The following is a 17596-nucleotide window of genomic DNA, read 5'->3' as shown; positions in this document are numbered from 1 at the left end:
GCCACGTGAACATGAAGGCGGGGCCAGCCGGGGGCCTCCCACTCCCTCACTCTCCCTTAATGAAGTTGGCATTCATTACCAGGGTGGTCATTTTACGACGCTGCGGTCATTACCAAAAGCATGTTTTAGGTTCGGTAAAATACGACGCTGCGATCAATACAAAAGCATGTTTTAGGTTCGGTAAAATAGACCTAAAATAGACCTTACCTTTGTCAGAAGGTACTCCAAAATGAATAATCCCAGTAGTTCCATCGCGATCGCCATAACTGGTGAGCATTGGGCCTGGCTATAATACAGAAAACAATAGGTTACATCCTCGCAAATCGGCGACAGATGTGCTGCTTCACTTTGAGGGGGAGGGGATTCCTGCAGCCGGAGGCACTGAGAGACAACAGTTCAAAAGGTAGGCAATACCTGTCAGGATTCGATCATCATTGCAATTATAACGTAGGCAGCAGTACCAGGGAGACACAGGCAGGTCTGTGCTAGTGTTTAGAATAAGAAAATCGACGCATGGATTTGAAAAACGAGAAATCAATGAGTTAATGGAGGTTGCTGTTCCTCCTCCCGTATAATAAGGAATGGATCTGGCAAAGACTGACACATATCTACTCCAAGTTACTTCATCGGCCATGTAACTCAGAGGTTACATATTCCTCTTTTAATATATGCACATCGTAGTCCTAAAGAAGCATCTCTTCAGAGGGCCAGAGCGCATGGGTCAAATGCAATGATGCAGAGCTCCCCGGAGCAGATATGGGCTTTAGTGCCTTGCTTGAGGGTACTTTCGCAGAGAAGGTGCATAGATGCACAGTAATACGAGCCGTCCTCACAATTCAAATACACAGGGAGCTGGTGTTAAAGGAGCATTGTGGGAAATGTGCTACCGTCTTCTCCAGAGTCAGACAAGAAGATAGATACCATTCTCTTCCTTGTGCGTTCAGTAGAAAGCTATCCGGCTGCAAGCTAGCCTAGCTCAGCACAAATAAATGGAAGCGGATACAAACTAGCTAGCCTAAAAGCATGTCTCCCGGAGTTTTAATCTAGGCTAGTGATCCGTATCCACTTCCATTAATTTGTGCTATGTTAGGCTAGCTTGCAGCCGGTCAGCTTTCTCCTGGAAAATCGAAAATGGTAGGCCTATCTATCTTCTTCTCTCACTCTGTAGAACAGGGGTTCCCAAACTTTTCAGGCCGCGACCCCCAAATGACGGTGTCAGAGAGCCGCGACCCCCACTATTATAGGAGGTAAAAAAAATACGGTATATATACTTATTTTTTTTTATAAATGGAAATGTATGGTTGAAACATGCAAACGTTCAAACGCACACACACTAATAAGCATTGGAGGCTTTTAACCAGGGCCGGACTGGGGAAATCATTCAGGCCAGGAAGTATAGTGCAAAATATAGCCCCAGTCAGGCCACTTTTTAAGCAGGGGGTCTGCGGGTCCCCCACCAGGACATTTTTTGTTACAAATACTTCATTTCCTGCATTCTGGTGCAGGATTTTTTTTATTTGTACCCTTTAAATGCCAGTGTTTGTGATGGCATCACAAATTATTGTTAAAAAACAGGCTAGCATATGTATGATTAGCAACAACACTGATTTTGATGGATTTTCTGTTTTTTGTAATGTCAGATTGAAAAAAATACAATCTTTTATTCAACTTCAGCCCTGATCATAACACCACATTTTCATTTTATAATTCTAACCCTTTAAATGCCAGTGTGTGTGATGGCATATATTTGCAATATATCAAATGAAAAGTAGATTTTTCAGGGGGGGATTATTACAGGCTAGCATGTGTCAATGATTAGCAACAACAGTTTTTTGTAAGGGTCCCGCCTCCACCAATCACATGCGGCTCCCTTTGTGTGTGTGTGTGAGAGCAATAGAGAGAGAGAGAGATTTTTATTTTATTTAACCTTTATTTTACCAGGTAGTCACTTGAGATCAAACTTGTGTGAGTTGCAGTGATCTCCTGGTTGTTCCCCACCTAGGTCATCTAACTATTGCGCTGCTGCAACTAGAAACACTGGCCTGGCCTGCTTCTAAGTTCAGGAGCCTGACTGCATAAAAAAAAAAGTATTATTATTATTTTTTTTACATCATCTGGCGACCCCCCCGCGGCGGCTCCGCGACCCCCACTTTGGGAACCCCTGCTGTAGAAGACAGTAAGCACATTTCCCATAATAGGTGGCATGTTCCTTTAAGTGTACTCTGATTCATATTCATATTTAATTCATCACATATTCCATACTGTACATCATAAACAAGTGAACGTATCTGTGTCTTGGCTCCTCTTACTTGTAGCATCAATAAAATAGGAGGAAAATGAATAATGTGTGAATGTGCATCAGTGTTGAAATGAACTGTAAGCCAACATACATTATGGAGACATTAAACATTATTGTGTCTAAATCAGAGCTCGTTTTGGCAGTGAAAAATAAACGTCTCACTCCCACTCAGTCTTAGGAAACACATGTTGATTTTCCACTGTGTGCTGCGCCTGGCAGATCCTAACAGATTCAAGTAGAGGAGTTTCTTTTCAAAATGAGATTTCCAATATAAATGAATCTTTGCTCTCAAAATTATTTTGGCCATGAATGTGAAGCACATTATAGTTTACTATCTAAGTTAGTTATCTTTAGACTTTTGCTTACACAAAAGTTATTTTCTGAAAATAGGAATATCCCGAATTTTTTACTTATTGATCAGTGACTCATACTGTATGCAGGATGTATTATTATTATTATTATTATTATTATTATTATTATTATTATTATTATTATTATTATTATTATTATTATTATTATTATTATTATTATTATTATTATTATTATTATTATTATTATTATTATTATTATTATTATTATTATTATTATTATTATTATTATTATTATTATTATTATTATTATTATTGTTCATATGTACAGTAATACTGTACAGCCTCTCTCTATACTATATTCTTTTTCAGAACATGTCTTCATGTTTAGAATGAGGCCAGTAGTTGGTTTATGTAAACATAGTCAATGATTGTGACCTAACTCTGTTCTTAATAAAGCAGATTCTGCCAGTGCACTTAGTGCTTCAGTGGCGTCTGCCGCTGCTTATGTTTGGGTTGGTGTGCGGCCTGCGCTACATGTCTGCCTGGGATTGCGGTCAGCAGCTGTCGAGCCGACCGAGAGAGAGAGAGGCTGGCAAGCCGGGGCAACATCTGGCCACCGCTGCCTGCGTGCCCATCGTGTACTACCACAAGCAACCAGGAAGAGGGGTGTGTGATGTGATGTGGTGAGGATCACCTAGAGATGATGCTCCTCTCCATTACACACACACAACGAGAGAGAGAGATAGAGAGAGAGAAAGAGAGACACACACACATATATACAGGAATGCAACATAATACACTGTATATCCACTTAAGCATTTTTGACGATTGCATACCCAAAGTAATTTGTGATTTATTATACTTTATACTTATAGCACATGCATGAGTCTGGTCTCTTTTGAAAGGTAACATTCTGTAGTGTCTTACACAATAAAAGATCACTTTGAGTGCTAATGAAATAGAGTAACAGAGGTTTGAACACACTGAAGTAAAAGTTTTGTGTAACATTTTGAATTTTTTTTACTGGGATTGCCAGATGCCTGTTTTTAAGTCAATAATTTTCGCCATCAGCGGTGACTGGTCAGTTCAGGGACCGTTCACAAGCGGACGGGAATCACTCGTCCGAACGGCTTGTCAAATGACGCTCGCCTGATGTTTCGTCTTGTAACTCGAGAATGAATCACGCAATAGGTTGAGTGTGGTGACGATCAAAAGGCGGATAATTAAACTTTCCAACAATGTATTGGTTGATTGGCGAAAACGCAGCCCGTAGCCGACAGACGAGGGCAAAGTGCCACGACGTGCCCGTCGGGCCGTCCGATGCTTAACTCATTGTTTTTCCATCTTTACTCCCTGGCGCCAGCGTTATTGCCAATTTTCACGATGTTTGCGGACCCATCGTATATTCTATATTATAGCTATACAATAGTATGGCTCATTTGACAGGCACTATTTATACTCCAACAGGGACAAAACTGTTTATTTCTACATACCTTCAATTGTGCACTATACCATGCAAAAAATCTGCCCGTTTCACAATAATCCAGGCTGGTTTTCTAGATTGTGAGATATAGAGTGTTTTGTGCGCATATGCGCAAATCTCGCGGCTGCTCGCCTGAAACAAATATTATTGCCAGGTCAAAGGTAAACACGACCATATGTTTCTTCACAAAGCCATCGGGGGGGGGGGGGGGGGGGGGGGGTAGTTTTCCGACGCTGCAATCATTACAAAAGCATGTTTTATGATGGGGTTCGGTAAAGTAGATGTAAAATAGACGTTACCTTTGTCAGCAGGTACTCCACTCTCGCTCCAAGTGTCTTGGATCAGAACAGGATTAATACATATAATGTTAGGTGGCAGTGTATGTGTATGTTTGTGCAGTGCAGGTGTGTGTTTGTGCAGTGCAGGTGTGTGCCTATGCAGTGCAGGCGTGTGTTTGTGCAGTGCAGGTGTGTGTTTGTGCAGTGCAGGTGTGTGTTTGTACAGTGCAGGTGTGTGTTTGTGCAGTGCAGGTGTGTGTTTGTGCAGTGCATGTGTATGTTTCTGCAGTGCAATTGTATGTCTGTGCAGTGCAGGTGTGTGTTTGTGCAGTGCAGGTGTGTGTTTGTGCAGTGCAGGTGTGTGCCTGTGCAGTGCAGGTGTGTGTTTGTGCAGTATCTCCAGCGATATATCACACATAATGTATCCATCGCATTCAGTATCAAGGGCGTAAATAGTATCCACCATGTCTTAACACTTTCAGCGCCAGCCATTACCCTTATCCCTGTAGCTAATGCGCCAGCTTTCCATAGCTATTTTCACTGTGCGTCACTATGTTTGGAGAGCTATATCTATATTCTATATTATAGCTATGGAGACAATACTATGGTCATTTGACAGTCACTTTCTCCCGTCGAACATGCAAAAAGGAGAAATCTTTTTTCATGTATACGTTTGCGTGTTATCCCGTGGTGAATATTGTATAGTTTTGGAGTGATCTGGGCTAATTCCTGAAAAGCTGAGTTATAGGGCGCTATGTGAATTTGACTAAAGTCGTTTCTCACCTGGACACGCTACTATTTCCAAATCAAATGTATATAATAGGTATTATGTTTCATCATGATTGCATCAAGGGGGGGGGGGGGGGGGTAATTTTTTGATGCTCTGATCGTCATCAACGGCATTCGTTTTCAATACTACATACGTTGATCGACTGGATCGATATGAAATCATTGTAGGACCAAGGTGGAATTGACGTTAGATAGTCCTTACCTTTGATCAGGGGTATTCCAAAAAGAATATTCCAATTGTCTGCGATTTCCAGTATTGGTGTCCACCGGGTCCCCGACATAATCCGGCACAACACATGCATCGAGTGTCCTGGACGCATTCCAATGTGATCGGGTGAACCGATAGGCTTGCCTGGACCAAAATTATCCGCCCGGAGGTGTTTAGATGTAACACACAGTGTGAAATAAGGTTTCAAAGGGTGGGCGATACTGCCACCTAGCAGGATGCGGCCAGTATTGCACTCTCGGAATCTCAGAATGATTTCCTATGGTAACACAGAGGTCCGTGAACCTGTAATGAATAAAAAAATTGAATAAAAGAAAAAAGGATCTAATAACAAGTTTACTCGTCCTTGGCGCCCAATGTGTTAAGTTACATGGGTACACGTATGAGCTATTCAAGTAAATAAAAGCTAAAGACACTATTCTCATTTTGTTTTTCTAAATAAATGTCCTTCACACCCATTTATCCCCACGTATGAGGTTAAGTGTTTTGATCTATAAGTGTCATAATCCCTACCGATTGCCCACACACACACACACACACACACACACACACACACACACACACACACACACACACACACACACACACACACACACACACACACACACACACACACACACACACACACACACACACACACACACACACCCTCGTGTCTGTATGCTCCCTGATTAACACCAGTTATGTAATTGACACCAGTAGGGCTTAAAATGGGCACACGCCATGAGTTAAATCCCAGTACATTTTGGCAGCCATTTCTACCAGGCACTTTGACAGTAGCAGACTCCATCAGTCTTCTCCAATTTGGATGTCGAGACAATAAATTGAATGGTGAAATCTGCCTGCCATCGTGGGTCTCCTGTTCCGGTGATCTATAGTGTCCTCTCTGTGTTTGTCTGTCGGTCTGTTGGTCGTCTGTCTGTTGTTCTGTTTGTCTGTCTGTCTGACTATAACAGTCTGTCCCTGTCAAAACAGAAGCTGCCTAGCATGCTAACTCAATTTATACCTACAGTACAACTGCCTTACACTGTAATCATAGCTACCTATAGTACTTCAAACTACTGTATAGTCTACCCATATAACTGTATGATCGCCATGTACAATAATGCTGTATATACTGTATATTTATCCACACCTGTCTGAATATACCTGCATATATTCCTGTTTACATACTGTACCTGTATCTATAATATCTTTATCTGTATACCACTACGAGTCCGACTGTAACTGAGGGGTACAATTCCCTGACTGTATTACTAGATATGATACTTACTACCACTACCTTTGTACTTAATATTCGGCCACCCAGTACACGGCATAAATATATTATCATGAACACTCTCACGTAGATGAAACGGATCCAACACAAATGTACGAATTAGAAACAGGTCTTTATTTCCTACACAGCGATGGTGTGTAGAATAAGCACTTAATCACTTAATTACATTTATGAATTGAAATAGTATGCACTTTTATGGCAAGGAGTATTCGTCGGTATATCAATAGATAATGTCCAATCTCTGAAGGCGCAGGTGGTAAATATACGACCTGGAATAGTTAAGGAATAACAGCAATGATACTTTAATGATTATAGGCTGGATACACTAGAGGGGGTTAATCCGGTCGCTTGTAAGCCGACAGGAGTAGGAGGGGGGGGGGGGGTAGAATCCAGCTGCCTCGTCCGGCCAAGGGTATCCCAGGTGAACCCACTGTAGTGCCGTTCAATGCGCCGGCGATCCTTGGACCACAGATGAAAGCAGGTGGACTCTTTGTGGGCCGGCTCTCTCCGGTCCACGGGGGAGAGATGTGGAGAGACCTCGTCTTGCAGAGCGTCTCCTCACCTTGCGTCCTCTCCAGGGGGGGGGGTTCCAACACACGGTAGTGTCGGGGGTCTTTATCCATAGAATAATCAAAGTATCCAAAGCATAATCCGTGCCTGGGAAGGCGGGCTGTCGTCGGTAGAATAATCCGGTATACAGGTCCACTCGCTCGTCGGCTCTGGGGCTCCTCGGGTGCAGCTTCACATAGGGTCAACCACCCTGGGTAAGCAGCCAGTTCTCTGCCCGAAACGATGGGGTACTGACTACGGTAGTATTCTCACCGCACGAAGCACTATATATTAACAGACTATTATTAGCTTAATAGACTACGTCCAACTCGACGATATAGTGCCAAATATGACTATTCAAATATTAATATACACGATGTCTCAATACCGATGGTAGGCCGAACTTGGCCTTACTCCCACACGTGGCATCGCGGGGAGGCTTTACGTCTGTGACTCTATTGGAGGGTAAGAAACTGGACTGAAAAGAAAGTCCTACTTTAGTAGCGCAGTATATATACGCACTATGAACAAATAGTCCCATTAGTGGTGCGGTAGCCAAATTCCTACGCGGAACTAGGACTTGTTCGTACATGTCGAGCGGTACGTTTGAACTGGGTCTGAGGGGTATGGCAGCCTGGCACCAAGGTCTCGACCAATAGTAGAATGGAGACTATTATGGGATGTTCAGTAGGCTAGAATGGATATTCAATGCATATTGTACAAGGAATATACAAGGGATATCAGGGAATATTAGAGAATATACAAATACAATTAAATATATATATATAAATAAATATATATATTCGGTTTAATCTGGCCCTTCACAACAGCCACCCCCTGAATAGTTCCCAGACCTAATCAGTTAAACGGAGACAGATTAATCGCGTTGTCTATTTACACATAAGGGTTTGCTGTAGGGGTCAGTCAACTTCACAAAGTCATAGGGTTGTAGGGTCATGGTCATCATCGATTGTGTCTGGGAGTCGAGGCAGTTCTATGAGCCTTGCCACGGGACGGGTGTAAGTGCGACCGTGGACGAGCACTTCAGCTGCTCGGACCTTGCCGTCGGCACCGGTGATCACTTTGCTTACGCGGCCGGCCGGCCACATAGCTCTGGGCAGTGATTGATCAATAATCATGACGACTGTTCCTTCTGTCAAATTGTCTCTCTCCTTTACCCACTTCTGGCGGGTCTGTAGAGACGGTAGGTAGTGCAGTAGGAAACTGTTCCAAAACTTGTCGGCTAATACTTGGCTGTACCTCCACATTCGTCGGCCGTTCGCTTCTTCAGGCCGGTACATTGTCTGGGGTAATGTGGGATCTAGCCGCCCCATCAGGAGTGTGTTGGGGGTAACTGGGTCGATATCCGCCACATCACTGGAGACATAGCCGAGGGGCTTAGAGTTCAATACTATCGGGTATTTAATGTCATCCGGTAGATTGGGGGCTCTGCGTAGGCGACCACCCACTCTGATGAGGGTATGAGCGTCGCTCTCGGGGGCCAGGTGAATTAATCTGCTGTCGGAAGGGACGGGCTTTCCTCCCTGTAGACAGGCCAATTCATCGGGGAACGAGTCTCTCTGGGCTCGCTGCAGTAGAAGCAATTCTGCTTCCTCGTAGTTAGCTGCTGACATATCAGCGGGGGACTTGCACTCCGGGTGGTACCGCAGGAATGTTCTTTGTTGTGCACTCTCTATGGACGTGCAATCGTTTATGTTAGGGTCGGTGGAGGCTACGGTGCTCAATCCACAGAACACAGACTTCTTAATTTCCACCTCCTCTGGACTTGCTTCCCTCGGGATAGGCATGGGCCACTGTCCTTCCGGGAGTCTTAGGAATGCGGGGCCGTCACTGTAGACATTGCGACGGGTGAGGTCATCCAGGGGGATCCCCCGGGTGATGACGTCAGCTGGGTTCTGTTTTGTATCAACGTAGCGCCACTCTGTTTCTCCGGTTAACTCTTCGGTTAAGTCTTGAATCTCGGTGACTCTGACTCCCACGAAGACTTTGTACTTGCATGAGTCCGATTTGATCCAGGCGAGTACCGTCGTGGAATCTGACCACAGGATTGTTCTAGACACCGGTATGGTGAGCTCACGTTGGATGAGCGTGGCTAGGTGCGCTCCGGCTAGGGCTGCGCAGAGCTCTAGACGTGGGATAGATTGTTGCTTGCGTGGGGCTATTCTCGAGCGGGCGAGGACAAATGCTGTGTAGATCTCTCCCCCTTGGTCTTGGGCCCGCAAGTAGGCTACTGATCCGTATGCGACCTCTGAGGCGTCACTGAAGACGTGTAAGTCCATTTTACATGTCTCTGGCCTCACCGTGTGTGGGAAGTAGCTTCGGCGCATATTAACGCCTGGGAGTGAGTGGAGCTCCATCTCCCACTCTCTCCAGGTGGATGCAAGGTGTGCGGGAATGGGGTCGTCCCAGCCCTGGTCCTTGTCCCACAATGCTCGTACAATCCTTTTTGCCCTGGTGGTGTACGGTAGAATACATCCTAGCGGGTCATATTGTCGGGCGAGTGTTGTGTACACACTCCGTCTGGTGGTCGGCGCCGCCGCCAGCCTTCCCTGCTCCGTAGTCAGGGGCTTGTGTCTGTAGTGAAGCGAATCTGTTTTGAATCGCCACACCGATCCCAGGGTCATCTCCTGGGCTTCTCCCGGGATTGTAGCCATCCAGGTCTCGCTGCTGGCTGCCTTGTCCTCGGAGGAGAGGCTGCGCAGTACTTGCGGATCGCTGCTGGCCCACTGCCTGAGATCAAAGCCGCCTTTGATCAATGAGGCGCGGAGTTTAATCAGGAGAGCCTCGGCTTCTTCCTGGGTTGAAAGGCTTTGTAGACAGTTGTCTACGTAGAAGCTGTTCTTTACGCTGTGTCGGACCTCTTCGTCCGCTGCTGGGTCCTCTGCTACATGTTTCTGTAGTGCAAATGTCGCACAGCAGGGGCTGCACGTCGTTCCGAAGGGGAGGACTTCCCATTGGTAGATGGCTGGGTGCTCATCTCCTGGCTTCTCTCTCCATAGGAACCGTAACAGGGGCTTGTCCGCCTCTACTAATCTCACCTGCAGGAACATTCCTTTAATGTCCCCGCTGATGGCCACCTTTTCCTGGCGGAAGCGGAGTAGAACGCCGAGTAGGGAGGGGCCGAGTGTGGGACCGGGCAGTAACTCTTTATTCAGATTTTGGGATCCGATCTGGTAGCTGCAGTTAAATACTATGCGGTCTTTACCGTTGTGATGGACCTTGTGGTGGGGCACGTACCACGATTCAGTGGTCTGGTCAGCCTCTTTAATGTCCATCTTTGTGACGTGTCCCGCTGTGATGAGCTTCTCAATCTCAGCGCGGTATACACTCTCTTGGGCGGGGTTCTTGGCTAAGCGCCGCTCCGTGTTCAGCAGGTACCGTTCTATGGCGTCTGTCTTGGCGTGGAAAGTAGGCATTCCTTCTCGCCGCAGGAGTGGCGTGGCGTATCTCAACACGCCGTTGACCGGGACTCTCTTGGTCCCTGTCTCGAGGAGGTGAATGGCGTAAATGTCATCTTTAGAGCGAATGTCTTTCTTTCCATTCTTAAAGGGCATTTGTTCCAAGCTCCATAGCCGCTCTACGTGTTGCAGGAGTGCGGTTTCTCCCTCTGTGACTCGGGAGTGGAGACATCTAGTGGCTGTACTTCGGTTGAGAGATTTGGCGAGCGGGCCTTGGAGAGTCCATCCCAAACGGGTCTCGACTGCTGCAGGACAGCCTCGGGGTCCGGTATGAACCCGGTCTATCGGGACAATGAGGTCTGCATGGTCGGAGCCTATCAACAGGGTCGGCATAGCATTGTCTATGAGCGGGATCGGTAACTTGCGCAGATGTGCATATTTCTCCATCAGCTTGGCGACGGGGTATGTGTACCGCGACAGTCCTATTTCTTGGCTGGTGAAAGCGTCTGCAATCTGGTACCGTCGCTCAGGCTGGCCGCTTGCTGCGATAGAGAATGAGACATTCTCGCCCTTTATCGTCTTCAAATCTCGTCTTATTGTCCGAATTGTCATTTGGGTTTCGCTTCCCCGCAGCCCTAGCTGGGCCGCAGCGGAGGCGAGCAGCAGGGTCTTCTCTGACCCGTCATCGAGGACGGCGTAAGTGTCCAGGACTTTATTCTGGTAGCTTAGTGTCACACGCACTACTTTTAGGAGTACTCGGGCTCCACTGCTGCTGGCGGGATCGATGTACATGACGCTCGCTTTGCGGCTGGATGGTGCAGGTGAAGGGCGCCGTCTGTTACTGTCGTGAAGTATGTCCAGATGGGCTCCATCGCACTTGGTGCACCTTTTCTTTAAGCGGCATTCGGCTGCCATGTGTGAGCGCGCACAGCGAAAACAGCGCTTGTTGGACTTTATCCATTGACCTGCTTCCTCCGCGTTCAGCTTGGGGAAGGAGTCACATTGCGCTAGCCAGTGTTCTTTCTCACAGTAGGGGCACACTATCTTCCACTTCTCCGTTCTGGAGGGGGTACTGTGGCTCCTGCTGCTCGGTACTGACTCCGATTGGTGCATTACAGTCACCGATCTTCTTCCATCATTTAGTCGTCTGGTTCCTTCTCTGGAGCCAGGGGTGCTCCGTCCGAATGTATCTAGCCGTAGGCTGCTGACTTCTCTTGCCAGGAAGTCTGCTAGATCGAGGAGGTTCGGTTCGGGGCCATTCGGGTCTCTGTGGTCCCTCTGCCGCCTAAAGCGCTCCTGACGAGCGGGCGGCAGCTTCTCCAGGATCCTTTCCACATTTGAGTTGGCGTAAAGTTCATACTTCCCCTTCTCTCTTTGCGCTCCCAACATCCCTACCAGGGACTGCACTCTGATGGACAGGTCGTCCAGTGCTCAATTGTCTATTGCTGGGGGTAAGCGGTCGATGTGTCGGATCTCCTGGATCACGTAATCCCATATGCGCCCATACCTCTGGTCCAATGCTACCAGCGCCGCTGTGTATGGGGTGGTGGAAGTCGCGTAGGCGAGCGCTATATTATGTGCGCGGGGCACCTTTAAGTGCTGCAGTAGGATGGCGTATTTGTGGCGTTCATCCAATACATCCACCAACATGGTCTCCAGACACATGCGGAGTTCTGTATACTGGGCCCGGTTCTCTTGGGTGAAGTCGGGTACCATAGGCGTGCCAATGTATGACGCTGACTGTGGATACATCGGCGAGCGTTGGGGGAGAGGCCTCCTAGGCGAGTCTCCTCCCGCTCCTTGGTATGGGCTGGTACCGGCAGTGTACCATGGCCCGCTTGTCCAGGTGCTGTTCCTCGGTGCGGGTCGTGCGTCGTGCTCACCCGTGTATAGAGTCGGGGGTCTGTAGCGCAGCTCCGCGGGAGTATAGCCTGGGCTGTACCGGACCTCCTGGTCCGGTAGAGTACTGTGCTGTCTTCGGGCGCGGTTCTCCTCCTCTTCCTCTTCGTCTTCAGTTAGGTCATCCAGTGCTTGTAGTCTCTGGTTTAGCCTCTCCACAGGATATGCTGCTCCTTCCCGGTTGCTAGGTCTCGCTTGGACCGGTGGGGGGAGGTGGTCTGTGGGGGGTATAGACCTCGTCTGTTGGTCAAGTTCAGGGTTGTTTACTCGGCTAGGGGATGCCGCCCTGGAGGTGTGTCTAGACGAGTTCCTGGAGCCTCTGGCGGAGGGAGAGGGTGTTGTCCGTCTGATCAGCTGTTCTATTAGTTGCGCTTGCTGTCTGTCGCGCTCTGCGTCCCGTAGAGCACCAGCAGCTGCTCGCTGGCTGTCTGCTCGGTCTCGGGCCACATTCTCTTCCATCTGAATGCGTCTTATTTCCAGGCGTATGTGCTCTTCTTCGCTCCGTTGCTGTAGCTGCAATCGATCGCGTTCACCCTGGAGTCTATCGCGTTCAGTAGAGGCTTTCAGGCTGACGAGGAATGCCTGCTGTAGGGTCCTCTCTGCCTCGTTGGGAGAAGGCGGTTGTATAGGGGAGCCTTCCCTCGGGGTACTCCTTGCGGAGCCTTGGAGCTCTATCTCCACGGTGCTCTCCCCGTCTTCTTCCGTGCCGAGTTCTCTCTCGGTAGCGTTGTATTCCTCCTGGGACTCATCGGGGACTACTTCTTCAGTACTGGCGGGGTGTGAAGTCATGTCTGGTTCCCACTGGTCCCCACCGTGAACTTGGTCAGTTACATTAGAGCCCGTAGGGGCCTCTATGGTCGGGGTAGTCTGGGCGTTGGGGTTAGACATACTTTTACTTTCTAGTTTTACCGCGTTTACTGTTAGTAGAAGACTAGGTTGTTGACTGACAGCGTAAGCCTCTAAGTACTGAGGGAGCCGTCGTTCGCGCTGCGGGCGTTGGTTAGGAGGATCGTTTCGTGGAGTGTTCATCATAGGCCATTTCAATATTAATAACACTATATTAATATTACACTAATTACCATCCGGCTCGAAGGACCAATTGTAACTGAGGGGTACAATTCCCTGACTGTATTACTAGATATGATACTTACTACCACTACCTTTGTACTTAATATTCGGCCACCCAGTACACGGCATAAATATATTATCATGAACACTCTCACGTAGATGAAACGGATCCAACACAAATGTACGAATTAGAAACAGGTCTTTATTTCCTACACAGCGATGGTGTGTAGAATAAGCACTTAATCACTTAATTACATTTATGAATTGAAATAGTATGCACTTTTATGGCAAGGAGTATTCGTCGGTATATCAATAGATAATGTCCAATCTCTGAAGGCGCAGGTGGTAAATATACGACCTGGAATAGTTAAGGAATAACAGCAATGATACTTTAATGATTATAGGCTGGATACACTAGAGGGGGTTAATCCGGTCGCTTGTAAGCCGACAGGAGTAGGAGGGGGGGGGGGGGTAGAATCCAGCTGCCTCGTCCGGCCAAGGGTATCCCAGGTGAACCCACTGTAGTGCCGTTCAATGCGCCGGCGATCCTTGGACCACAGATGAAAGCAGGTGGACTCTTTGTGGGCCGGCTCTCTCCGGTCCACGGGGGAGAGATGTGGAGAGACCTCGTCTTGCAGAGCGTCTCCTCACCTTGCGTCCTCTCCAGGGGGGGGGGTTCCAACACACGGTAGTGTCGGGGGTCTTTATCCATAGAATAATCAAAGTATCCAAAGCATAATCCGTGCCTGGGAAGGCGGGCTGTCGCCCTGGGTAAGCAGCCAGTTCTCTGCCCGAAACGATGGGGTACTGACTACGGTAGTATTCTCACCGCACGAAGCACTATATATTAACAGACTATTATTAGCTTAATAGACTACGTCCAACTCGACGATATAGTGCCAAATATGACTATTCAAATATTAATATACACGATGTCTCAATACCGATGGTAGGCCGAACTTGGCCTTACTCCCACACGTGGCATCGCGGGGAGGCTTTACGTCTGTGACTCTATTGGAGGGTAAGAAACTGGACTGAAAAGAAAGTCCTACTTTAGTAGCGCAGTATATATACGCACTATGAACAAATAGTCCCATTAGTGGTGCGGTAGCCAAATTCCTACGCGGAACTAGGACTTGTTCGTACATGTCGAGCGGTACGTTTGAACTGGGTCTGAGGGGTATGGCAGCCTGGCACCAAGGTCTCGACCAATAGTAGAATGGAGACTATTATGGGATGTTCAGTAGGCTAGAATGGATATTCAATGCATATTGTACAAGGAATATACAAGGGATATCAGGGAATATTAGAGAATATACAAATACAATTAAATATATATATATAAATAAATATATATATTCGGTTTAATCTGGCCCTTCACAACACCGACCATAGTGTTTTTTTATGCATGTATCACTGTACATAATAATACTGTATCAGATTAGCATTATTACTCAGTAGTACTCATTATATATATTCCAGTGTAATCACTTGTACATTGTATATTGCCATTGCACTCTGAGTAGAGCAAAAGTAACAGTACTGTCGTACTGTATGATGACAATAAATTTGACTCTAATTGAATCTAATCTAATCTAACTGCCTGTGTTTCTATCTGCCTGTCTGCCTGTGTCTTCCTACAGAACACTGATATACTGAACACAGCAGTACTAACCGGTGAGATGGTGTCGGCCCCTGTCCGGATCCTAGCTGTGGAAGCAGACGGCTCTGTGACTGATGTATCCAACTACACCAGCTGTAGGTCTACAGAGGAGGATGTGCTCAAGGTAGGTTCATTTTTTTTCTTAACCCTTTCACTGCCGCACCACCAAAACGGTTAACCCTTTCACTGCGACAATGCACAGAATGTTAACCCTTTCACTGCCACGCGACAGCCGGCGACCGTCGGTTGTGTGATAGTAAAGGGTTAACCTTCTGTTGCGTGGCAGTGAAAGGGTTAAAGGATAAGTTACGAATGTTTTACCCCTAGCCCTATTTCGTCCTCATCAATTATGCCGTTGACACCCGCAGCTCTGTTGCATTCAGTAGAAAGCTATCCGACTGCAAGCTAGCCTAGCTTAGCACAAATGAATGGAAGCGGATACAGACCAGTTAGCATCTGTTGCCCAAAAACACCTCTCCCCGAGTTTTAAGCTAGGCTAGTGGTCCGTATCCGCTTCCATTAATATGTGCTAAACTAGGCTAGCTTTGGGTTACGATATTGTGATTTCCCAAAAAGAGGACACTCCCAGCCTCAAGATACTTAAATGATACTTGAAGTTTACTCAAAGATGCCATATCATTTTAATATATTTAAAGTATGCCTCCTATGTATGGATAGCAAATTATTATTTATATAATTTTATATAACAGAATTATATCTCTATAAGCAAAGTTACTCAACATGCTTTATTATGCCTAAAGTATTATCTCTGACAAATTTCAATGGAACAAAAATAAATTCAAAATCAACCTGTAGCAAAATAATAGGTCTATTTTCAAGTCTTACTTGACAAAATGGATTTGTTTACATTTGCATAACTTGCAATTAGTGTACAAAACTAATTTATTACACATAATCCTTGATTGTGTCATAATCATCTTATGTCATAAATCAAACCAAAAACATTTTGAGGCATCATGAACCAAATATAAGTCTACTTTGAATGTTTGTAAATTAAATTATTGGCCCTGTCATTGTAAACTACCACAGCAACTTTTCAATCAGATTTCTGGCTTCAAACAGAGTTCCAGGGTCCCAATTTTCCTCTGACCATTTGCTTATTCAGTTATGAAAACATATAAATAGTTTTCAATTATTTTCTTTTTCTCTCTGCATAGCCTCTTCAATCAATTCGGTCAACTTTGCCTCGCACAGTTTTACATTTTTTGTTTTATGCTTTTCTGTGTCCATGTGAGCTTTGAGATCTCCAGCACCTTTATTAGACACAGAAACATATCGGTAGCGCTTCTTTGGCATTGTGAGCAGAATCAACGCTGCTCCGTTTGCGAGTAGAATCAAATCTGTCCGCTTCCTCTGTTTATTCTGTGCAACGTGCCAGTCTATTTAAGTACATGCCCCTGTGAAAAACAATGAAAACAATGGAAATGTTCATGAATTTAGAAAACCCCACCGGACGCACAGGGCGTGAAAAGTGGACATGTCCAGGCAAAACAGGACATTTGGTCACCCTAGGCTAGCTTGCAGCCGGATAGCTTTCTATTAAATGCACAGAAAAGAAATTGTATCTATCTTCTAGTTTGACTCTGGAGAAGACAGTAAGCACATTTCCCATAATGTTGGCATATTCCTTTAATGTTTTCCACCTCACACACACAGGCAAACAGTAGTATTTTTGTCTGATAAGTAAAAGGTAGCACATCGCTAATCAAAAAAGGGAGTTTTGATTGATTGTTTGAACATTTTTATTAACAGATAGCAGAATGGGTACAGTACAGTACAGCTCAATACACACAATTGTTAAGGGGATGCAGACCAGAGAAAGACTTTCGTCTTGTTTACATCAGGGTCCCCTATTATTAAAATCTAAATGTATTCAGCTCATGTTGGTGTGTATCGACCTCCCTTAGCACTCTTCCTTGAAGGCTGCTACCCACATGTGTCAACATGCCAAATTAATACATTTGGTTTGACTTGATGTTTATTTGTTCTCGACCTCAGTAGAGGCACATGGAATCCGTTTAAAAACCCATTAAAAAAGGATCTGGGGCAGGACAGCCACGGCTAAGTAGAAGAGGATATTATCTTCTCACCGGCAGCACAGTGTTCTAGATCAAACTCACAGCGCTCTACCATATGGCAGCAGGTTCTGTTCTGATGAACCCACTGCTCCAACCTCAAGAGGTGACCTGATCTCCAGCTGTAATGAATCTATGTCAATAGGACAGCGGATGAGAGAGAGAGAGAGAGAGAGAGAGAGAGAGAGAGAGAGAGAGAGAGAGAGAGAGAGAGAGAGAGAGAGAGAGAGAGAGAGA

At 46.2% G+C, this 17596-nt stretch overlaps 1 protein-coding gene across 1 annotated transcript in view; it reads left to right on the top strand.

Moving 5' to 3' along the window:
• Nucleotides 1–17596, top strand: part of LOC311237142 (transmembrane protein 132C-like) — a gene marked incomplete at its 5' end in the record, with an annotated part of 190347 nt that overhangs the window by 111892 nt on the left and 60859 nt on the right. Inside the window, one exon of the mRNA XM_084324948.1 lies at nt 15244–15387. Within this exon, the coding sequence (XP_084181074.1) occupies nt 15244–15387 (144 nt within the window). The remainder of the gene's footprint in view (nt 1–15243; nt 15388–17596) is intronic.

Source organism: Notolepis coatsorum (genome assembly GCF_963971535.1).
Source record: "Notolepis coatsorum genome assembly, chromosome: 11".
Classification (NCBI taxonomy): Eukaryota; Metazoa; Chordata; class Actinopteri; order Aulopiformes; family Paralepididae; genus Notolepis; species Notolepis coatsorum.
The sequence above is the reverse complement of the archived record's forward strand: the minus strand, read 5'-3'. Positions and strand labels throughout refer to the sequence as shown.